Below are 25,723 nucleotides of genomic sequence, written 5' to 3'. Positions count from 1 at the left end.
AGAAACAGCATGACATTTTCAAAAGAAGTGAAATGGAATAAATTGTTGGCTATAAAACAACAGGTTTTGAGAATACCTTACTAGGTTAGAATTTGAGGTGAGGTAAAATTTAACACTATTAACTCCAAAGGAAGATTAACAAAGTATTCAGGTATGGTCATACAAAAAATGTAAAGATCACAAATATAAAGGGAAACAGGTAAACAAAAATGACATATGAGAAACATTGAAGGGATTAGTAAAGTAAGAACTGAAATGTCAGGGCCAGTTCTCCCATTGCATGCCCCAAGATTGAGAACTTAGCAGCTGTGTCCCCAGGAAGGTCCAGCGCAGTACTACCTAGTGCACGCAAGAACTGTTCTGCTGGCTGCAAGCCTCAGCTAGCAGGTGCCTACTATCCTCCCCTCTGTGCTTGCTTTCAGAAAATTCATATGCTGAGCTGACTGAACCCTTATCTTCTTCCATCTGTGCCTTTTCAATATTTGGAGGATGGAGCTGTCGGTCAAATACTTTCTTCACAATATCAAGAAATAGACATTTAACAACCATGAGGATTATGGCAAACCAAGCAGAACCACTTGATAGGAGCTCAATAAATACAAAATACATATTTTGGGAGCCCAAAAATGGTTATAGAATCCCTCCATAAAACAATGAAAATATAAAATAGAATAAAATAGATCCCCAGGTAACAAGGTGATTGATCCAGGTCCAAAAATGAGTTTCTAAAGCCATTTTCACTGTGACTGTCATAACCATGACTGTGAAGGCTAAGGTGCCAAATGTCAAGTTTACAAACATTTGGCCATTTCCAAGCAGAGATGTATCTTTCCCTATTAGAAAATAGGATCCAAAAAAGAAAATAAAAGCATGACTGAGACCTAAGATGGTCTAATAAAGAAATGTTTTCATACTCAGTTGACGGTTTTTACTGATGTCTCGATAGAGGGTGGGCTTGTTCTGTAATACATGAGGGTCTATATGCTGTTCCAACAGACTATATATCAGAATAGGTAAGAATGTAAAATAAATATTTTATAAAGTCAGGTACACACTGTCATATAGTGTTTGTTGAGAAAACAAACAGTAGAACTGATATAAAAATTGGGGTGTAATAAAGCACACATTCTTATAAAAAAATACTGTACAAGGGTAGCTATTCTAATATAATAAAAATGACCATGAACAAAAAGCAATTTGGAGAGGAATTTAAATCTAGCTATTGCATAGTCACTGTTCCTTGCAGCTTGTCTTCCTTCTTTCCCCACGATCCCTATGCCAACATGTGCTTCTTGTATCATGCTGACATCATTAGCACCATCACAAACAGCCAATGTTATAGGCTTCTCACGTGAGATTTTTATCAGTCTTATTACCTTTACTTTCTGCAGTGGTGCCATACGACAGCATAGTACAGCTGAACAATTTCTACAAACTTCCATAAATAGTTTTTCATGCTCTCTGAGTGCAAGAGACAGACTGGTCCCATTCACCACCAGGCTATGCTGAATCACATGATCCTCTGTAATCCTTCTGGCAAGCTGCCTCAATTTTTCAGCACATTCACTGTCTGATTTCTGGTTTATAAGTTCCAGAATGTTCATTGTACTGTGAAAATGTCTACATGATAAACTCACCCTAACAGCTGTTTCATGTTTATCTCCTGTAAGTACCAATACTTTGATACCAGCCATTCTCAATGCTTCAATAGTTTCTCGAAGTTTATCTCGTAGTTTGTCTCCTACTGCTGTAGCTCCCAGTAATATCAGGTCTTTCTCTATGAACTGGAAGACATCTGCCAATTTCTCTTCCTGTTGCTGCAAGGCAGTCCTGGCTTCAAATAGGCATCGATCTATTTCCTTATACTCTTTAGATGTAAACTGTCTATAGGCCATACATGGAGTTCTTAGCCCTTTCAAAGCAAATTCGTCTACATGAATTCTGTTTTTTTCTATTTCTCCACCTATACATTGAGGGAGAATTGATGATTCAGCTCCTTTAGCAAATAACAGCTTCTCACCTGAAGGTGCCTGAACAATTACACTCGTTCTTCTGAGATCTGAATCAAATTCCAGAATATGAAACAGTTTGTACCGTTCCAGTTTTCCAAGTGTTTTAACTTCCATAGTTTCTTCAGAATTGCCGATAAATACAATGCCAAATCTTGCAGCAGCTTCCACTAAAGCCTTTTCATCTGGTGAAGATGCATAGTACTCCAACTGGGAGGAAGCAAAGTTGGATTGCCAGGGACCATCACTAGTGCTGTCAGTCTGAACACTGCTAATTTGCACAATGTGACAGAGACTCACTGCTTTAAAGAAGAGATCATGTTCTTTAATCATTAATCAGTTCAATTTCATTTTCAGGACTGGTTCTAAAAGAGGAACTGGTTGCACGATGGGATATACTACTAAAATAAGATGAGTTTCCTTCTGAAGAGTCCATTGTTGGTCCTTCAGATACAAGTCTACCATTGATTTCTTGGTATTTTACACCATTAATTGAACATTGATGAAATTGCATCTCATTTTCCGTCAGTGTACCAGTTTTATCTGTAAAAACATATTCCACCTGTCCAAGTTCTACATTCAAATCAGAAGTATTGACATGAAATTTCTGATCTGATTCTTCATGATAGAGATAAAGATCCCAGCCAATAAAAAATGATCCAAGAAATTTCTGCATTTTGACTGTCACATATAATGAAATTGGAATGATGAAATTGTAGAGTACCAAAAAAGCAAGGAGGTCTGAAATAAATTTCAGGATCTTACTACTATTTCTTTGATGTTCTGTTTTTTGATTATACCAAGGTTCATCCCATTTTTTTTCAGCTTGCATGTATATTTCAAGATAGCACTGATGATGGCTTTGGAAATAAGGATTATTAGATAAAGTATCAAAAATGTATTCATTGACTTCTATTGCAGACCATTTCTGTGATTTACTTTTTTAATTTAATGCTGTCTTGGTTTCCATTCCAGTATATACAGCAACACCGAAAAATCTCTTTTGTGTTTTTTAATCTGGCTTCACGAAGCAAGAGACTCTCTGGCCCCAGAGGTCTTACAATTTCCTCCATTTGTTGAGTCATTATCATTCGTCCCATGAATCTGTACACGTCTGTTTCTGGTTGCTGACATTCTATCACAGATACAAGAGTGTCCAAATTGGCAACTGTTTGTAATACCGCTGTTTCTGGAACTGCCACATGTGTCTTCAGGTTAGTTTCTCCATCTAAACTAGCAGTTGTAATGTAATAAGAACCGTCAAGTCGATCTGAGAATAGAAGCACCAAATCTGCAGGGAAAACTTCATCTTTGGCTACTCGAACAATATCACCCACCCAAATGTTTCTTGATCTAGTTTTCAAAAGGCTACCACTTCGAACAACATAAACAGGAGCTGTGTTTACTTCATTATCTGAAATATATCGTAACCAATCTTCATATCCCTGCTTTATGGCTGTTACTGTTATAACAAAGAACAATAGAAGCCCACTGGTAATTAGACTGGTAGGTGTATCAATCATAAGCTGAACCAAAAATATAATAAGAAAATAAAAGTTTGCCACTCTTCTGAATTGTTCAAACAAATTTTTTGGAACAAAATTCCATACAATATACTTAGATGAAATAATCCGGTTATCTACAAATTTCTGAGGTGTGTAAAGACCATTCAGAGGAAACCTGTTGGCTATGTAAATACTTCTTGTGTCACTTTGATGTGGTGGGTCAAAACCCAGCTGCTGTCGAATCCAGCGCCACATGCCCCCGCCGTCGCCTTCCAGTCCAGCGGGATGCGGGGTCCGAGGTGCTGCAAGTGGAGGCCAATGAGCCAGAGAGGGAGGAGGAGAGCCCCTCTGGCTGAAGTTCCTCTTGACGCTACTGCCACCTCGCTCCCTGTGCCTGGGCCGCATCTTGCAGTGCTGGCCTCCGAGGTCCTACAGGCAGGGCGCCGGCGCCGCCACAGCCACCTTCATTATTGACGGCTGCCACACCCCCATCCCGGGCCCGCCCCCCTGCATGATACTCACTTAATGCTGTTTTATGACAGCAGGATTTATTTAATCTTGAAAATTAAAGAGAGTTTGAATTTTAAAAATCAAATTGTCTAAAGTAATTCTGTTAGATAATGCAAGGAAGTCCATTTGCTAAGATATATATATATATATATATCTTATATATATATATGTACACATAGATGCATGTACACATAGACGCATGCACACACACATATGCAATAAAAACAGACACATATCTACATACAATGCAGTAACTTCAGATGTAAGATGATGTAGTTTATAATTGGGAGGATATATAAATAGCCTTATTAAATCCTATATTAATTAGGATATAACTTCCTATTAAATAAGCATTTATGATTATCTTAATTTTTTCCCAACTGCACAATGTAATATATTATATTTGGGATATATTCTACCACTTTTCTATAATATAGTCTACCACTTTTCTTATAAGTTAAAATACCTTATAACTTCCTCGGGGGGGGGGAAATCATGGATTATACAATATTGACAGGTTTATGCAGAAACATTAGTATTTTGTAATGCAAATATTAGGTTTTGAAAAAAATTAAATCCAATTTATGGCTAACATTTGTCTCAAACCCCATTAATGATAGAAATATTTATAAAATATTAAGGCACAAGCCTAAACTTTGAGTGTGCTGCAAATTGCAGTGTTGGATTAACTCCTTTAGAGAAAGGAAGTAAAGTCATAATACAATATTTCATATGTCCTTAGAAATAGCTTATGCATGTGAGACACCTTGAAGATTAAATTTCTTTAGCTTCAAATCTGCTTTTGATTTAGCTGGAATAACTTTTAACAGTTTGTCAATTTATTGTTTTGTTATTCAATACTGTGTGAGAAAAAATATTTTAACTATATAACAGCAAAAGTAAATTATTTAGCATGTTTATGAGAAAATTAAATTTCAAATGGTGCCTATATTGTGAAAATCAATGTATATCCTTAAGTTTCCACACATTGAGCCAGGGGGTGGAAGTGGATTACAGTGGTGATGGGGGGCAGGGATGATTTGCTGTGTCCAAATAGGAGAACTAGGCACTTATTGTTTGTTATATTTAATCATAGTTTACTTCTCTTTTTCCATTAGGGCTTATAATAGTATCTACTATCATGGGTAGTTCTTAAGAACTAAATTAGTTCATGAAGGTAAGCAACTCACAATGTTGCCTGGCACAAACAAGAACTCAATAGGTATTAGTTTTTCTCTTTTTTTTTTTTTTTTTGTCTTTTGTCCTTTTAGGGCTGCACTCGCAGCAGGTGGAGGTTCCTAGACTAGGGGTCTAATCGGAGCTTTTGCTGCTGGCCTACGCCAGAGCCACAGCAACACCAGATCCAAGCCAAGTCTGTGACCTACACCACAGCTCAAGGCAATGCCAGATCCTTAACCCACTGAGCAAGACCAGGGATCGAACCCGCAACCTCATAGTTCCTAGTGGGATTCACTTCCGTTGCGCCACTATAGGAACTCCCGTATTAGTTTTAATAGCTATTAAAACTAATAGGTATTAGTGGTTATTATAGTTGTAGATATTATAATTTTTTTTTTTTTTTTTTTTTTTTTTTTTTTTGTCTTTTTGCTATTTCTTTGGGCCGCTCCCGCGGCATATGGAGGTTCCCAGGCTAGGGGTCGAATCGGAGCTGTAGCCACCGGCCCACGCCAGAGCCACAGCAACGTGGGATCCGAGCTGCGTCTGCAACCTACACCACAGCCCACGGCAACGCCGGATCGTTAACCCACTGAGCAAGGGCAGGGACCGAACCCGCAACCTCTTGGTTCCTAGTCGGATTTGTTAACCACTGCGCCACGACGGGAACTCCTATAATTATCTTTATTTTATTATCTTTATATATATATAAACATGAATTCAGGAATGGAGGCATCTCCACTGCTTTATTCCAATGTGGACAAAAACCCTTTCACTATTTATTAACATCCAAGTGCTTATTAAATACTATTAAACACTCAAAATTAAGCAGTCAATTATCACAACAGAGAATAAAGTAAAATCAGCTTTGTAATATAGTTTCTTTTCTGTCCACCTGCTCAGACCAACACAACCACAAAATGACTGATAAGGGCTGACTTCCTCCAAGCTAGAGGGCAGCTGCCCTGTATTCAGCTCACCATTCCACAGACACAGGACAAATAGCCTATTTTCCGCCACATGGCAAACCGACTCCACGTAGGTGTCTGAATCCAAATAGTGGACTTAGATTGAGTGAATCTCTTTATATCAGATTTACTCTTTTAATTCACACAAGGGAAAAAAGTAAGAGATTAACCTGTTATATGTAATTAAATGTAAAAATATAGTTTTTAAGCAAATATGTCATGAACAAAATGGACTAGATGAATTAATATCAGACATAGTTTTTCTTTAGGCATGTAATGACTATGTTAGCACTTTTCTCCCTTAACATTCAGGACAGTTAGTTCAATATTGGATCAACCTGTGGCTCAAAAACAAAATAGTGTTTTCATGATGTAAAAATAGTTAAAAACTGAGACTTTAATTTTAGTTTTTCAGAGTTGTACTCCAAATTAGGTGATAGTTTGTAAGTCACCTTATTTTAAAAAAGTCTTACTTATTCATACACTTGTTAATTTATTATAGTCATCTACTGACTACCACATAAGGACCAGGAAGAATGCTAACTCCTGAAATTCAAAAACACATGTTTAAGTATCTGCCTCAAGAAGTCCACAAAGAAAGTGATGGACAAGATACTTATAAAACAGTTACAGGGAAATACATAGGTGCATTGTGTTTAAGAGGAAGTACATCTTAAAGCTACCTAGAGTGGGGTGGGAGACAAGAACAAAAGGAAAGGAAGGTGGAGTAAGCCTGTACCAGGGGTACTATTTTGGAAGATGTAAAATTTAAGTGGAACATTAAAGGTGGCTCAGATTTAGAATTAGACAAAGGTGTGACTATATTCCAGGAAAGATATTATTTTGGCAACACTCAACTCAGCATTGTAAATATTCCATATTTATTTAGAGGAAACATGAGTTACTACAATCAGGCAAATATATATAAGAAAAGTCACTAAGATATAACAATCATTCAATCTAAAAAAATTTAGTTCTAAACCGATATTTCCACTTCTCATAAATAGCACCACAACAAAGAACAACTACATACTTGGCAGTTATTTATAACTTTATTTTGTTGAAAGCCTTTATTCATATAACTCTTATAAAAGGCTGCCTTTCTGATATGACACTATTTACACACTTCAGCAAATTACCTTTGTTTAAACCACATTCAATAGTCTTCATGATGTCTGTCCTGAACAACGCAGTATCCTCTCCACTAAAAACAATATTAATCATATTATGTCTAGATACACTGATATCCTAGATGTCTTCCTAGGTCTTTTTTTTTAAAAAAAAAACTGGGTTTTTTTTTCTTTTTTTATTTTCCACACCTACAGAAGTGCAGAATTTCTCAGGCCAGGCTACGAACTTGTACCACAGTGGTGACCTGAGCCATGGTGTTTGTTTTATTTTTATTTATTTATTTATTTATTTATTTATTTATTTATTTATTTATTTTCCCACCGTACAGCAAGGGGATCAAGTTATCCTTACATGTATACATTTTTTTCCCACCCTTTGTTCTGTTGCAACATGAGTATCTAGACATAATTCTCAATGCTACTCAGCAGGATCTCCTTGTAAATCTATTCTAAGTTGTGTCTGATAACCCCAAGCTCTCGATCCTTCCCACTCCCTCCCTTTCCCATCAGGCAGCCACAAGTCTATTTTCCAAGTCGATGATTTTCTTTTCTGTGGAGATGTTCATTTGTGCTGGATATTATATTCCAGTTATAAGTGATATCATATGGTATTTGTCTTTGTCTTTCTGGCTCATTTCACTCAGTATGAGATTCTCTAGTCTTCCTAGCTCTTAATGCATTCTCATTTAACTCCATAGAGTTAAAATTACAAGTTTTAGAAGAACAATGAGTATTATTTCAAATCCTAGCATGTTTAAGTATAAATAAATATATGGTCATATATGAAAAGTTAAATAGAATTGCTGCACAAAACATTCCAGACAGATATCAGCCCATTAACATATGAAGAATTCAGATGTGTATATTTGTTCAGTAGACTATAGTTCTACATCAAGGGTTTTGCTGATGAAATTGCATTTGCATGAAGTACTAGATGGTATGATATGAATAATGTTGCTAAAATATCTCCACTCTTATGTAAATAAAACAAGTTCTTAGTTTTTCCTTAAAACCGATATTTCAATTTGAGAAGAAAATCAGGATTGCATTGAATCTATATTTCAGATTGTGTTTATCAGGTATCTTTATAGGACCAGTCTTCTAATCCACCAGTGTTAAGTATCTCTCCATTTATATATCCTTCATTGTTCAGTGATATTTATAGTTCTTGCTATAGAAGTTGTATATATCTTTTATCAGAATTTCTACTAGAATCTTGGTATATTCAATTTTTTAAAAATGTATGCATAGTTGATTGACAATGTGTTAGTTTCAGATGTATAGCACAGTGATGCAGTTATATATTTATAATTTTATATGTATATATACATTTATGATGTGCATGTATATTACATGTATATATAGAGATTTCAAATCATTTTCCTTATATGTTATTACAAAATATTGAGTATAGTTCCTGTTCTATTCAATAAGTCCTAGTTGGTTATCTATTTTATACATGGGAGTGTATATATGTTAATCTCAAACTCCTATTATATGCCTCTCCCCTTTCGCATTTGACAACCGTAAGTTTGTTTTCTATGTCTGTGAGTCTACTTCTATTCTGTAAATAAATTCCATTGTATATTTTATTTTAGATTCCACATATAAGCGGTATCATATAATTGCTGTCTTTCTCTGCCTGGTTTATTTCACTTAGTATGGTAATCTCTAAGTCCATCCATGTTACTTCATTATTTCATTCCTTTTTACAGCTGAGTAATATCCAATTGTGTGTGTTTGTATACATATGCATGTATGTATCCTGTAGGTTGTCTTTTATTTTATGATTTCCTTTACAGTGCAAAAAATTTTACACACACACACACAAATATGTGATATATATATATACATACATATGTGTGTGTATATATATAATATCATTTTCTTTATCCATTCATTGGTCCACAGACCTTTGTATTGCTTCCATGTTTTGCCTATTGCAAATAGTTTTGTAATGAATATTACTGTGCATGCATATTTTCCTAAAATAGTCAGAGATTTCTTTGGATATATGTCCAGGAATGGTATTACTTGATCATATGGTAGTTTTATTTTTACTTTTTTAAGAAAACTTTATACTACTTTCTATGGTTGGCCTATTAGTTTAAATTTCCACCAGCAGTGTAGGAGGGCTTATTTTTTCCCACAGCCTCTAAAGCATGTATTATGGGTAGACTTTTTGATGATGGCTAATCTGACTGGAGTGTGCTGATACCTCAGTGTAGTTCTGATTTACTTTTATCTAATAATTAGCAATGTTTAACATTTTTTTCATGGGCCTATTGGCCACTGTATGTCTTCTTTCAAGAAATGTCTATTTATATCCACTGCCTAGTTTTGTTTTGTTTTTTTTTTTTTTTTTTTTGATGTTGAGCTGTGTACATTTTTGTGTATTTTGTAAATTAAGGCCTTGTCAGTTGCACTGTTTCAAATATTTTGTCCCAAATGTAGGTTGTCTTTTATTTTATTATTTCCTTTACTGTGCAAAACAGTTTATATCTAATTGTGTCCAATGTTTGTTTTTATTTTTATTTCCATTACTCTAGGAGACATATTCCAATGGTACTGTTTGATGACTGTAGTTTTGTAGTATAGTCTGAAGTTAGGGAGTTTGATTCCTTCTGCTCTGGTTTTCTTTCTCAAGGTTTCTTTGGTTCAATTGGGTGCGTTTTTTTTTTTTTTTAATAAAAACTCTTTTTTGGTCCTAGAATTTGTGGAAATGTTATTGGTAATTGAATCTGTAGATTGTCTTTTGTGATATAGCCATTTTTACAATATTGATTAAATCTGGAGATTGAATTGAATCTGTAGATTACCTTCTGCAGTATAGTCATTTTGACAGTATTGATTCTTCAATCCAAGCCCATGGTAATGTCTTTCCATTTGTCTGTGTTTTCTTTGATTTATTTCATCAATGTCAGTTTCAGAGTTCAGGTCTTTTCCCTCCTTAAATAGGTTTATTCCTAGGTATTTTATTGTTTTAATGTGGTGGTAATTGGGATTATTTACTTAATTTCCCTTTATAATCTTTCATTATTAATGCACAGAAATGCTACAGATTTCAGTGTATTAATTTGTGTACTCATATACTCAACTTTATTGAATTCATTGATGAGTTCCAGTAGTTTTCTGGTAGCATCTTTAGGATATTTTGTGTTTAGTGTCATTAAATCTCCAAACAGTGAGTTTTACTTATTCTTTTACAATACAGAGATCTTTTATTTACTTTCTTCTCTGATTGTTGTGGCTAAGACTTCCAAAACTATATTTGAATAAAAATGGTAAGAAGTGACATCCTTGTCTTGTTCTTGATCTTGGAAAAAATACTTTCATATTTTCACCATTAAGTATGATATTAGCTGTAAGTTTTTCACATATGATCTTTCTTATGCTGAGGTTTGTTTCCTCTATGCCTACTTTATGGAGAGTCTTTATCATAAATGGATGTTAAATTTTGACAAAAAATATTTTTTTATCTACTGAGATGATCATATGGTTGTTATTCTTCATTTTGTTTTGATGTATATCACACTGTTTTATTTGTGGATACTAAAAATCTTCTTTTCCTAGGATAAATCCCATTTTATTATTGTTTATTTGCTTTTTAATGTATTGTTAAATTCATTTTGCTAGTATTTTGTTGAGGATTTTTGCATCTATGTTCATCAGTGACATTGGCCTCTAATTTTCTTTTACTATGGTATCTTTCTCTGCTTTTGATATTAGTTTGATAGTAGCCTCATAGAATGACATCAGAAATGTCTCTTCCTCTGAAACCTTTGGCATAGTTTGAGAAGATATTTGTTAACTCTTCCCTAAATGTTAAGTTGAATTTGCCTATGAAGTCATCTGGACCTGGCCTATTTTTTTTTTTAATTTTTCAAATCACAGACTCAATTTTAGTATTTGTGATTGGTCTGTTCATTTTTTTATATTTCTTCCTTGGCCAGTCTTGGAAAACTGTTCCATCCTAACAATGTGTCCATTTTCTTTAGGTTGTCCATTTTATTGGCATATATTTGCTTGTAGAAGTCTCTTATGGCATTTGTATTACTATAGTATCAGTTGTAACTCCTCCTTTTCATTTCTAATTTTATTAACTTGAGCCTTCCCCCCTTTTTTTTTTGGATGAGAAAGACAAAATATTTATTAAGAGACCAAGAAGGAAACTATAGAGTGGTTAGTGGATCAAATCAAGAAGAGGTATAATAATTGTTTTATATATGTATGTATATATATATATACATATATATGTATAATAATTATTTTATATATGTATATATATATACATATATATATATTATGCACACACATATATACCCAAAATAGGAGTGCCTCAATATATAAGGCAAATATTAATAGACATAAAAGGATAAATTTATAGTAACACAATAATAGTAGAGGACATTAACACTCCACTTATATCAATGGACAGATCATCCAGACTGAAAATTGTTAAGGGAATGTAGGAATTAAGTGATACATTAGAGCAGATGAATTTCATTGACATTTATCAAACATTACAAAAACAGCAGCAGAATATGCATTCTTTTCAAGTGCTCATGGTATATTCTTCAGGATAGATCACATGTTGAGCAACAAAGGAAGCCTAGTAAATTTAAGAATATTTTAATCATGTCAGTCATTTTTTTCCAACCACAACATTATGAAATTAGTAATCACTTCAAGAAAAAAAAAACTGCAAAAAACAAAAACTCATGGAAGGTTAACAATATACTACTAAACAATGAATGCATCACTGAAGAAATCAAAGAGGAAAATTTAAAAAATGCCTAGAGACAAATTAAAATAAAAACATCCCTATCTTAAACCAACAGGACTCAGCAAGAGCAGTTATAGGAGAGTAGTTCATAGCAATACATCTTACCTCAGAAACAAGAAAAATCTCAAATAAACAACCTAAACTTTCATTTAAGCCACTAGAGAAAGAATAACAAACAGAACCCAAAGTTAGTAAATGGAAAGGAATCATAAAGCTCAGAGCAGAGGTAAGTGAAATAGAGAATAAGAAAACAATCAAAAATATTAATGAAATTTAAACCTGGTTTTTTGAAAAGATAAACAAAATTGGTAAACCAATTGAGTTGATATCAATATCAAATATGATAAACCTAATCACATTTGAAGCTGCATTGCTTTTAAAATTTTTGTTTTTGAATTTCTGACAATTGATTTTCGTATGTTGACCTTGTATTCAATATGCATGATAAATTTTCAGTACCATCCTCTTCTACAAAAATACTTCATCTAGCTTGATTGTCTTTTATTTCCTTATGGAGTTTACATAATGATAGAAATTGCCAAGATATTTGTGAAAAGTTGACCTACAGCCTTCAAAATGGAGGATGTAAATTGAAGCTGAATATAAAAATTAGTTGTCAGTATAAAAACAAAACAAAGCAAATCCAAGTATGTATGAAATAAAACATTATTCCTAGGCTTTAAACATGACTCATAACATAATATTTGAAATATACCTATCAATCTACTCACCATAAGAACTAGAATATTCTAAACTCTTCTGAAATAAAAGAACATCAATAAATGTCATCACTAAAGTGACAATGACAAATATTGCTATTATCTGACATTGAATTTATAGTGACTATTCAAAGACAAAACCTTTTAATAAATATAAAAATAGAAAGTCTCAGTAAAGGAAGAGTAGACAAAAGGAGAAACAAATAGCTATTTAGAACCAAATTAGAGAGTAAACAAATAGTATTAAAAATAATAAAATTCTCACTCTAGGTCAGCTCCGTGAAAATATTTACTGAAAACGTCCCAAATAACTGATCTTTACTGAGAGATCTGAGACTGAAACAATGAACTTTCTCTGAAGCTGAGGTGTAGTAAGCTGAGTAATTGCCCCTCAAGATATTAGCTACCAATCCCTTACAAAGTCTTCACAGATATTGTTCATAAAATTGAGATGACAGGATTACCCCACGTTATCAGGATGGGCCTGAAATGCTACAGCATGTATCCCTACTCTCAATGGCCACTGGAAGTATTGCAGCCCTATTGCCTTCTTGATTTCAGGATTGTTTTTGGATTTCTGGCTTGCAGGACTATGAGGAAAAAAAAAAAAAAAAAAAAAAAGGAAACGTTGTTTTAAACCCCTAATTTATGGTAATTTATTTCTGCATCCTCTGAAAACTAATAGTGAATTTTGAGAATCACTGAGCATCTCCAACTGAATAATATCAATCTGCAATTGATTATGAATTGTTTATAAGAGAAGAAAGTGAAAGAAAAAGAGGAAAAGGAAGAATACAAGAAGGATGTGGAGGAGGACAGTGAGGCAGAGGAAATTCCAACAGCTAGTTTGGAATCATAAATTAAGTTTAAATTGTTTCATTGTTTAGTAGTATAATGTTTACCTTCCATGAGTTTTTGTTTTTTGCAATTTTTTTTTTCCATGAAGTGATTACTAATCTCATAATGTTGTATTTGGAAAAAAAGATATGATTTAAATATTCTTAAATTTACTAGGCTTCCTTTGTTGCTCATTATCTAAATTTATTTTTGTGGTGGATTTTATTTGTATTTTATTTTATTTGTTTTTCTCTTTTTCAGTTTTTTAAATTTTTTTGAGGTATAGTTGATTTACAAAATTCTGATAATTTCTCCTGTACAGTGATTTGGTTATGCAGGCATACACATATATTTTCTTTCAGATTATTTTGCCACATAGATTATAACAGACAATTGGGTAAAGTTCTCTGTTCTATACATCAGGTTCCTGTTGGCCACTCAGTCCATATATCTCAGTGTGCATATGCCAATCTCAAACCCCTATTACACACCCCACCTGTCAGCTTTGGTAACCTTAAGTTTGTCAAAGTCTGTGTGTCTATTTCTGTTCTACACATAAGTTCATTTGCATGTTTGTTTGTTTTTTTAGATTCTACATATGAGATATCATATTATATTTTTCTTTCACCAACTTCACTTAGTATGATTATCTCTAGTCAGTCTATGTTGATACAAATGGCATTAAGTCATTGTTTTTATGGTTGAGTAATATTTCATTGCGTATATGTACCACATCTTCTTTATCCATTCTTCTGTCAATAGACTGCTTCCATGTCTTGGATATTGTAAATAGTGTTGCATTGAACATTGGGGTGTATGTATATTTTTGAACTATGATTTACTCTAAATTTTAACTATTAATTGCATAAGCCAAATAAGTTAATGGAGCAGGGAATTCAGGAGTAATCATCATTATATATTTATTCTACTTTATGGCCTATTTTTTTCTTCTCCTGGAGTGCAGTACTACTTTTGGTTTGCTATTGAGGAGAATGACTAAATTCCCAGAGTTTACATTTGATCTTCCTGTAATGTTAATATGTTAAAGTTTTGAGGCCATTGTGTTTCACCTAGGTTAGAATGTCTATTCTAATGTTATACTCAATAATGAAAAGAATAACTACTCTCTGTGGTGTTAGGAACCCAATCTGTTCATTGAAATATACCAAGTCCAAGACCCCATTGTTCAATTTGCCAAAATTTACCACAGTAGACATGGCTCACCTCATGGCTGCTATGGCTTTCTTTAACTTAGGGTCTACTTAAAATCTCTTTGGAATAGTGATCCTAAATTCTGGGTATTTTCCTTTCACCAAGCCAAGTTCCACACTGTAAATGACATACAGACACTTTAGGGAAAACTCCTAGAATTATTTACAGTATAAATATTTAGACAGTGATATATGAATCCTCCTCAAAAGTACACATGTACCTACTTATCCAACAATGTCAGCAACTTTCTCTAATTATGTAAATACTTGAGATAAGAATTAGATTTTGTGAGGAATGGATAATCTCCTGTAAGGAATTTTCACAAAAGAGATTATCACTAGATATTCAGGTGAGAATAAATTTAAAATTATTTGTAAGCAAAACTTTGACAATCATAGGCTGCTTACTTATTATAGAACAATTTATTAATCTTTCTTTATGTGATTTACATGTTTTGATATACTGAAGAGAAATGTTTTATTTACTCCTAGGTCATGAAGATATTTACCTAACTTAAATTCTTGACAATTTATTTATTTATTTTAAAGCTTTATTTGCCTAAGTTATTATCTTATAGCTTTATTTTCTTAAAGCTATATGTATAATCCTCATATTAAAATCAATTTTATTTCTGTACATGAAAATTCAATATAATTCTCATTAAACATCTCAGTTTCTCTGTGTATATATAAATTTCCAAATTGTTTATGAAAGTCATAAAAGTAGTTCAAAGAAAATTTCAAATTAATAAAATAGAAGAATTGCTTTATGAGATATCAAATTTTATAATAAAAGTAAAATAACTTCTTGATTGACATAGTGATATTATATACGGACCCAGGTAATAAACTAGGGAGTCCAGATATAGATGCATAGATATATTGATAGTTAATTTATGGCAAAGCTGTTCCTGTAAGTTAGTGAAATGAATCTGAAAAAAAAAAATATATATATATATATATATATATCACTTTCCTATATACCCGAAATTAACACATCAATCAACTATGCTTCAACAAAAATAATAAAATACAAATAAGGAAGAATCCTTCTTTCAATGAAACTGCAGTATCAGATAAGACTATGCCTTAAAATAGTTTCATATCATTCATAAATTAAATTTGTAATATATTTATAAATTTTAAAAATCTATGTGTTTATAAATCCAAATGTATATATATGAAGATATCTTAAGGATACTTTGAGCCAATGCCAAGAGAAATAACAGTTGCAGCATAAGGATCCATGAAGGAGAAGAGAGAAAAGAGTAAGAAAAAAAATATATATATGTATATATTTGAAGAAATAATGTCAGAAATATTCCCTAAATAGGGATACAGTCATCCAGTTTTAGGAAGACTAGAGAGTTCCAAATAAGATGAATCAAGTGGATAGACAATGAGACACAATATAACTACAATAGTAAAAATTAGGGATAAAAAGTAGCAAGAGAAAAACAACATATTTGATAGAAAAGAAGCTCTAGAAGACAACAACCAGATTATTTTTAGCCAAGCTCATTAGAGTCTAGAAGATAGAGTTATAACTTACTCAAAGTAGTAAAAGAAAAAAAAAATCCAACCAAGAATTCTCTAATCAGCAATGTTATCATTCAGAATTGAAAGATATATTAATGTATCCCAGATAAGAGAAGCTAAAAGAGTTTACCACCACTAAACTGGGTTTACAAGAAGTGTTTTTCTTCTTTTTTTTAATTTTAATTTTAATTTTTAGGGCTTCACCTGTGGGGTTGAATCAAAGCTACAGCTGCCAGATGATACCACAGTCACAGCAATGTGGGATCTGAACTACATCAGCAAACTACACCACAGCTCATGGCAATGCTGGATCCTTAACCCACTGAGCAAGGCCAGGATCAAACCTGCATCCTCATGGATATTAGTCAGGATACTGAGCCACAACAGGAACTCCTCTTCTTTTTTTTTTTTTTTTTTTTTTAATGGCCACACCTGCTGCATAATGAAGTTCCCAGTCTGGGGGTTGAATCAGAGCTACAGCTTCTGGCCTACACCACAGCCACAGCAACAGCAGATCCGAGGTGTTTCTGCAATCTACACCACACACTTTTAGTAATAGCTGGACCTTTAACCCACTGAGAGAGGTCAGGGATCAAATGCACATCCTCAAGGAGACTATGTCAAGTTCTTGACCCACTGATCCACAATGGGAATTCCTATAAGAAATTTTAAAAAGACTTAAGATAGCAATTACTGCCATGATAGCAATAAGAAAGGATATAAAAGTAAAAATTTCACTGGAAAAACAAGATGTAAAAGAATTGGAGTGGATCAATTACTTATAAAGAAAGCATAAAAAGTTAAAAGGCAAAAATTAGAAAATTAAATAAATTATAATAATTAGTTGAGATACATAAAAATAAATAAAATACATAAAATAGAGTAAATAACATAAAATAATAATAATTTTAGATATCCATAAAGTACATAAAATTAAAAATTCATAATTAAAAGATGTAAAAAGGTGAAATTTATACATAGTGGTGAAAAGCTGAAAGTTTTTCCTCCATGAAAAAGAAAACAAGGATGCCCAGTCTTTTATCCAATACAGAACTGAAAATCTTAGCCAGAGCCATTAGGAAAAGACATCCAAGTCAGAAATAAAGAAGTAAAATTCAGCATTTGCAGATGACATGAAAATATGTGTGGAAAGCCTTATAGACTACATCAAAAACTGTTAGAATTAATAAAGTCACAGCATAAAAAATAAATATGCAAAAATCTGTTTTTTCTATAAACTCATAATGAACCATCAAAAAGAGAAAGTAAGAAAATAATCTCATTTACAATAGCATAAAAAAGAATAAAATTACTAGAAGTAAATTTAGCCACATAGGTAAAAGACATATATATTAAAAATTATAAAACACTGATGATGTTATCAAAGAAGAAAACAAGAAATATACCTCATGCTCTTGGAAGGAAAAAATTATCATTTTCAAAATATTCATATGACAAAAAGCAATCTACAGATTCATTGTAATTCCTACCAAAATGCCAATGACTTATTTAAAAGAACCAACAAATAATTCTAAAAGTTATATGGAAATACAAAAGATCATGAGAAGTCAAAATAATCTTGAAATAGAAGAACATATGTAAAGGCATCATACTCCCTAATTTCAAACTATGCTACAAATACATAGTCATCAGAAAAATGTGATACTGGCACAAAAACAAGACACTTAAATCAATGGAACAGAATTAAGATCCCAGAAATAAATTTTTGGGTATTTGGACTGTTAAAATACACAAAGTTACAAAGAACATACAGTGGAGAATGAGTGATCTCTTCAATAAATATTGTCGGGAAAACTGGACAGTCATTTACAAAAGAATTAAACCATACTATTATTTTAAACTGTAGCTAAGACACAGAAGCAACCTAGTGGTCTATCAATATACCTGATGCTCTATCAATAAATAAATGGATAATTAAGAAGTGGTTTATATATGTTATTCAATTATAACAAAGAAATCTTGCCATTTTTGACATTGGAGATGAATATAGAGAATACATTAAATGGAAAAAATTAGAGGGATAAAGAAACATACTGTGTGATTTCACTTACATGTGGAATTAACATGATTTTTATCTTTTTAAAATTTGATTGGCTATTTTACACTGATCACTTTTATAATTTTTGTTATATGTGATGTATTTTCTTTAGTAAATATATGATGCTCAGTAAAAAAATACATCTTCAGTACAAACCAGTTAACCAAAATATAATTTATAAGAATAATTCAGAAAGATTAGTCATGGATAAATACACTAGAAAAATAAAAGCAACATAAGAAAAAATTAAAAATAAATGAAAAATAATATAAACATAGAGAGTAAATAAAAATAACCTAATTGATACATAATATGCATGCATTCAAAATTAGCAATGAAAACTAAATGTAATATATTTCATAGAAATAGATAGCAGACATGTTTTTTGGCCCAAAAATGTCCATAACATTTTGGTTCATAACATATATCTCATAGACATTTGGTCAATGTCAAAAAGTATTGATAGGACTTCCTGTTGTGGCGCAGTGGTTAACGAACCCGACTAGGAACCATGAGGTTGCAGGTTCAATCCCTGGCCTTGCTCAGTGGGTTAATGATCCAGTGTTGCTGTGAGCTGTGGTGTAGGTTGCAGACGCGGCTCAGATCCCGCGTTGCTGTGGCTCTGGCATAGGCTGGCAGCTACAGCTCCGATTCAACCCCTAGCCTGGGAACCTCCATATGCCACAGGAGCGGCCCAAGAAATGGCAAAAAGAAAAAAAAAAAAAAAAGTATTGATATTTGCAGAACCATGTGATGCTGTCCAAAATGTCCATGGAAATATTTGTTCCATACCAAAAGTTTTTGATGCTTTGTTATGTGAAAAGCCATTTGGCATGAACCAGATATGCTCATGAATATTTTGGGTATAACTAAATTTTAAGGATATTTTAGTATTGCCCAAATGTCTTATAGACATTTTAGTTAGGAACAGATTTCAAGAACTTATTTTTTGCAGACCAAAATTTTACGGATACGTTGGATGGGACCAAATTTCCTCTAAGGATCTTGAATTTTAAAAAATAGTTTAATTACTTTTGATGCGTATAGCATTATATAGAAAACTATATCTCATTTTTCTAGGATAGTGTTCATTAAATAAAACAATAAAAGATGAGAGATGAATCTGGAAAATCATTATATATAAAGATTCCCTATTACTTACTAGAAGGAACTAGCCACAAATATTTCTTATATGATAAAATGTTAATAAATCATAATATTTAGTATATATATGTATACATCAAAGAGTTACATGGGGAAAACCGTATATACTCTGAAAATTAAACTATTTAATGTGGAACATCTGCAGTGTGGTATGTAGCATAATGTCTTTTCTATTAAAGGAAATCTTGGTTACTCCATTTTGCTCCAGTTTCGCCTTTCTGTGACCCCCTCCTTCCTGACCAATGGGAAGGGGGCAGGCAAATTACCTGCATTAGGGATAAATAGGGGAGGGTCCTTTGTTCAGCATGTGCACTTTTTGGAGTACCCTCGCCTTTCTGCAGAAGTAAAGAGCCTTGTTGAGATCTCCCTGTGTTCATGTGTCTCATTTTTTGACACTGATGATCCGAGCCATGTCCTCAACAGATTTGCGGTCCACTGAAGTGTAGATAATTAAGGAGGGGGGACATGTCCCATGCCTCTTGCGGTGGCCCTAAATTGAGAAGTCCACACCTGTGAACTTCAAACCTGTGAAGGGTTCTCGGCAATGTAGGAAATCACACAACTGACCAGGCAACTTCTGTTAATGGACCAAGGTAAGAAAGATCAAGGGTGTGATCCAGTACCTCCTTGGTGGTCAGGGACAGGGGTCAGTAAGCCTCAAATGGTCTCAGGTGACGCCTGTTCTTTCAGTTGAAACTGGTGATTTTGGGTGAAATTGTAAAATCAGAGCATGACCCTCAAAAGGTCTCAGGTGAGACCAGCGATTTCAGGTGAAATTGGAGGATCAGAGCATGATCCTGGGAAATGGGAAGTAAGTCTTCCCAACCTGTACCTCCACTCGGAGGATCGAATGGGGTAGGGGACCAAATTCCTCCAGACTGTCCTCTGGATTGATATTAAAGTATTGGGGTGACAAATGAAGGACAAAAAGAAGGAAAGAATGATTAAATAGGACGAAGGACAGAAAGAAGGGAAGAATGATTAAAAGTTGTTTTATCTGGACACAGACACTTATTCTTGCCCCATACATCTTCTGGCCAAAGTTTGGATCAGAGGAGGATTGGATCTGTCAGCTGCTCATTCAGTTTATCCAGGACAAGCCACTGGGGTCTCAAGAGGAAACATTATGCTCTCTCTTGGTGGCAGGGACTGGTGGTCTTATTTCCACTCAGAGCATGGGACCAAAAGGGAAATAAGAAGGAAACCCAAGAACATTCTGGGACCTCCTCCCCTCCATGGGACCCCCTTGGCTCACTGCCACCTCCTTCCAATCCCCAAAATGGCACTGGCTCGGCTCCAGCCACAGCCACCAATGCTATTGCTGCCAGGGGAGTGTGGGAGGGGGAGGGGTGCAGAGCCCACCACCCAGGCTCAGGGGCACTGCCACTGCTCACAGAGTCAGAACAGGAGGGTTAGGCCGCAGGCACAAATGTGCTGTCCTGCCTATGAGATCAAAGCCCACCGCCTCAACAAAACTAAAGGATATGGCAGGGCCTTATTCCAGACTTAGGTGAGAGTTAAATAAATAAATAAATATATAAAATAAAGGATTGGAAAGGTGATCTATTAGAGAACTTACTAAAAGAGACATAAAAGGCATATGTGAGAAAGAATGAGGAATGGAATTCTATTTTATCAAGGAAAAGAAGAGTAAGTCTGTCTCCTAGCTTGTTTTAAATGGAAAAACTAATGGATACAGAAAATGATGGAAGGTTTGTGGGAAGTAGACATTGAGAGAAGGGTTATACATTGTCAGAACTCAGTTTAAAATAAGTTTAATTGAGTAAATTAATTTTAAAGTAAGCTGATACAAAACTTGAACTTGGCTTTTCTTTGTTAAGAAAACAAAGTTTCCTTGGAATGCTACTTTGATAACAGATTGTATAATGTTCTTTTAAGTGATCTCCTGTATTTGCTTTTGAGATCTCTTGTAACTTTGATTAAGAAAGAAGTATTATCCACAGCAACCTATAATTCCATCTGACCAAATTAAAAAAATGATTTATTTATGAACACTGTCAAATTCTACTTAAAGTGCTTTTAACTCAGCTAACTTTAAAATGCTTCATGGAATCCTTGAGGTATTAAAAAAAAGAGTTAAATTTACTACAATTATTTGAAATGTTAAAATACATAGAGAGTATTATCAAATGAGTGATAAACCTCAGATTATATAAATAAATACATGTTTTAATATAGATAGATATTCTAGAACTTTTATAGTTCCTGAAATTCAGATATATACTGGTGCTGTGTCTAATTCTTTTCTTTTTCTAGTTATTTCAAATTGTTATGTCACAACAGTTACCAAGTATCATTGTCAATTTGCATTGCAATCAGATTTAAAATGTGCCTTAAGTCTTTTGTCACTGTTAGTTAATGGCTTTACTCAAATTCCTTTGCAAAAATGTTTCCTTTTCTAGAATATCTATAGAAAGAACTTTTTTTTTTTTTAAGAAATACAAGTTTTTAACTTCCAGACCTAATGATGAGCTGAGTAAGAAATTTAGAAAAAAAATCTAAAAGGGAAATTGATGATGTCATAAACTGTTAAACAAAAAGGATTGGTGACATTGTACTGTGTGAACTGGTGAATATGGTTATAATTTTATGGTTTCTATTTAAAATAATATTGGCTTTTAATCTGTGTTTTCCAGGAATAAAGAAATTCTCAACAGGTAATTTGGTAAATTACACCTTTGTAAGTAGAACTGAAACATTTCTCTCTTCTCTACCTGATTTCTTCAGAGAATGGAAATGCTCAGGTTTTCAGAAGATTTATCAGATAATTAGGAAGGCCACCTTGTGCGTAGCCTGTAAAAACCTCAAGGTATCTGAGTATTTAAAAAGGAAGGAATTCACCAAGATCTTTAAGATAAAAATGTTTAAGATAAACCCTTGACATGACTTTCCTAGCCCTGAGGTGCCTTTTAAAAGCTTAGTCCATGATTCATCATAAAATTCCAACAAAGTCAATTAAAAAATTCTATATGATCAATTTTATTTGCATAAATCATCAGGCCAAGGTTGTTGACACCAGACTTAATAGGCAAAGAAATTAGTCTTGGTTTGGCTAATATTTGATAAAAAATGAGAGTAATTTTAGGGAGAAAGAGATGTTCAAAGAAAACTTGCTAAATCTATTAATCTCATTCTTTGAATTGTGGTCAGTATCACTAAGACATACTTCCTAGATAGTTGTTTGCTATTACATTGCTGCAAAGTTTAACTAAGCTTGTAAAAAAACATTCTAAACTTATTTCTAAAGTTTATCTCAGTAATCTATTTTTGGATAAAAATCAGATGCCACAAAACCTAGAACAAGGGGACTATGTATACTAAAAAGAACATAATATAAAATGATTATTTCCATGCTTGTAGAGGAAGACCCTAATACCTTACTATGGAGCCAGGAGGAGGTACAACAATTTAGGGATTTAAGAGAGGCACTGACAGGAGCCCCTCTTCTGACTCTACCATCCTTTTGAAAAATCTTTTCATTTACTTGTAAGCATGGGCTGGGGGATAGCTCTAGGGATCCTTACACAGAAAATGGGAAAGGCCACCAGTTGGCAGCCTTCCTTCCTGCCTCCTGGACCCTGTCACCGGAGGATGGCTGAGTACATATAATCAGTAGCCGCCACTGCCCTATTAACTGAAGGAAGCAAAAAACTCACCTTTGGTGGAAGGCTGACTGTGAGTATAAAAACAGGATATGGGGACACAAATGCCTGGTTAAAATGGATAAAATATTCTGTGGACACACTAGACAAAAACAGCTGTTAAGCTTGTGCCACAGGGATACTGGAGACCCAAGCGGTTCCCTTTCCTTTAGGATGGTCGTCAGACCCACAGGGTCTTGAATGTGTGATGACCCTCTTCCAGGACAAAATGGCATGAAATAATGAGTCCAGTCGGACTTTGTCACTACTCTTCACTGAGGTCAAAAGTTCTGCAGCTCAGCCCCTGAGAACTGTTCAGTAGCCAAATGAAAATGTCAATTTCTCATGTCTAAAATGACAAGAGGCAAAGGTGACTTTCTTATGCACTCTGATCAGGTGCAGTGAAAGCTGGTCCTACATCATCCCCACTATAAATCCCAGTTCCAAGTGCTCCAGGCAGATGTCTGGTGGTATTGTGGGAATTTACTAATGAGCATCCTTCTGAAAAATCCAAGTGACACCTGTACTTTGGTGCAATTGTCCATCCTTTTCACCCTGGCACTTAGCCCCAATCTCAACTCAGCCAATTCTGAGGAAACGAGACATCACCCCCACGGGGGGGGGGGGGTCCTTTGACCCCCCAGGTCTATATTGACTCAGTAGGTGTTCCAAACAAATTCAAGACAAGAAATCAGGTAGCTTCCATGTTTGAATCTGCTCTCTTTTGGTGGTCAACCATAAACAAAACTGTTGATTGGATAAACTACATATTTTACAATCAACAAAGATGCATTAATTACACTACAGATGCCATTAAAGAAATAGCTGAAATAGCATGGGAAAATAGACTTGCTTTAGACATGATGCTAGCAGAAAAGAGTGGAGTCTGTGTAATGACTGATATCCAGTGCTGCATATTCATTCCCAACAACACTGCCCCAGACAGCACCATCATCAAGGCCCTATGTGGATTAATAAGCTTAGCAGATGAGCTCTCAGAGAATTCTGGTATTAATGACACCTTCACAGACCTTTTAAAAAATTGGTTTATAAATAAATAAAAGGGACTAATAGCTTAAATTTTTACCCCTAAAATTGTTGTAGTTAGTGTCCTTGTCTTAGTTATATGTTGTATAATTCCTTGTGCCAGGGGACTTATTCAAAAATTAATAGAGACTGCCCTAACAAAGCAACTTGGACCCCCTCCCCACCAAGTCAACATGCTCCTGATAGACACAATAGAGCATGAGACAAACCATGCTCAAAGAGTTTGAAGAAAAGATTATTTGATAAAAAATGAAAGGGGGAATTATGGAAAGTAACAATGTCTTTTCTATTAAAGGAAATCTTGGTTACTCCATTTTGCTCCAGTTTCCCCTTCCTATGACTCCCCTCTTTCCCTCTTCTCCCAGTAACAATTTGTTTCAAATTAGCCAACCAGGAAGGATGTGCACCCTCACCTGACCAATGGGAAGGGGACAGGTAAATCATCTATGTTAGGGATAAATAGGGGAGGGTCCTTTGTTCAGCATGTGCAATTTTTGGAGTACCCTTGCCCTTCTGCAGAAGTAAAGAGCCTTGTCAAGATCTCCCCGTGTTCATGTATCTCATTTTTTGACACTGACAATCTGAGCCATGTCTCCAACAGCAGAAAGGCAGAAAAATAGATTCCAAAATAAATCCAAAAGAAATTCAATAGTTTTCAACACTTTAATTTGACATACATTTTTGGAACTGTTATTATGCTATGTGTTTAAGATTATTATTAATTATTATCATCAATATTATTATCATTGTCACAGAAAATAAATCTTCAATCATTTAGCATAAAAATCAGTAAGAATATACTTGAAACACTACAGTCATTTTCTCATTGTTATGTAAGACTTTTCAAATCAAATGGAAAGACTCTAATCATGGTGGAGAAATTTGTTATGTTTCCAACAGTCCTTTTAGTAACACTCTAATCCACAATTAAGCATATTGTACACATTGTATGTGATGCTTTGTTAGAGTTAATATCTGTGTTAAAAAATTTAATCCTGGGTTAACTTGGAAAAGATATTTTTTGAGTGAAAAGCTATGAATTAGGTAAGATTTTTTCTGATAGACTTTTTATAAAGTATTATTTAATTTTACCTTTAAAATATGTGTATAGATTTAGACTAACATAATTACCAACTGATTTTTTTGTGCACAAATAACTAAAATTTTCTGAGGAATAACATGACATGGTGTCATATTACCTTGATACGAAAGGAATAAAAGACACTATAATAAAAGGAAAGTAAGAATTCATATATCTTGTGAGTATTGATGCAAAAATCTTCAGCAAAAATACTACCTAATTCAACAACCTGTTCATCTAATTGTTGGAAAACAATGGTTTGACAAAATTCAACTTCTTTTCAAGATAAAAATTCTTAATAAACAAAGACTAGAGGGAAA

The 25,723-nt window shown here is 33.8% G+C and overlaps 1 protein-coding gene and 1 pseudogene across 1 annotated transcript in view; both read right to left on the bottom strand.

The window, feature by feature from the left end:
• Window positions 1–339: 339 nt before the first annotated feature.
• On the bottom strand, window positions 340–3,773 carry LOC100626360 (phospholipid-transporting ATPase IF pseudogene; annotated as a pseudogene).
• A 111-nt stretch (window positions 3,774–3,884) lies between these two features.
• Window positions 3,885–25,723, bottom strand: part of LOC106509426 (olfactory receptor 2AJ1-like) — a 35,251-nt gene continuing 13,412 nt past the window's right edge. Inside the window, exon 3 of the mRNA XM_013994601.1 lies at window positions 3,885–4,042. Within this exon, the coding sequence (XP_013850055.1) occupies window positions 3,885–4,042 (158 nt within the window). The remainder of the gene's footprint in view (window positions 4,043–25,723) is intronic.

Source organism: Sus scrofa, chromosome 2, assembly GCF_054392235.1.
Source record: "Sus scrofa isolate SSC_HxYL_T2T_F1_AM1 chromosome 2, Sscrofa_HxYL_maternal_Yorkshire_Landrace_v2.0, whole genome shotgun sequence".
Taxonomy (NCBI): Eukaryota; Metazoa; Chordata; class Mammalia; order Artiodactyla; family Suidae; genus Sus; species Sus scrofa.
Note: the sequence above shows the minus strand (reverse complement) of the source record. Positions and strands in the feature narration are given on the sequence as shown.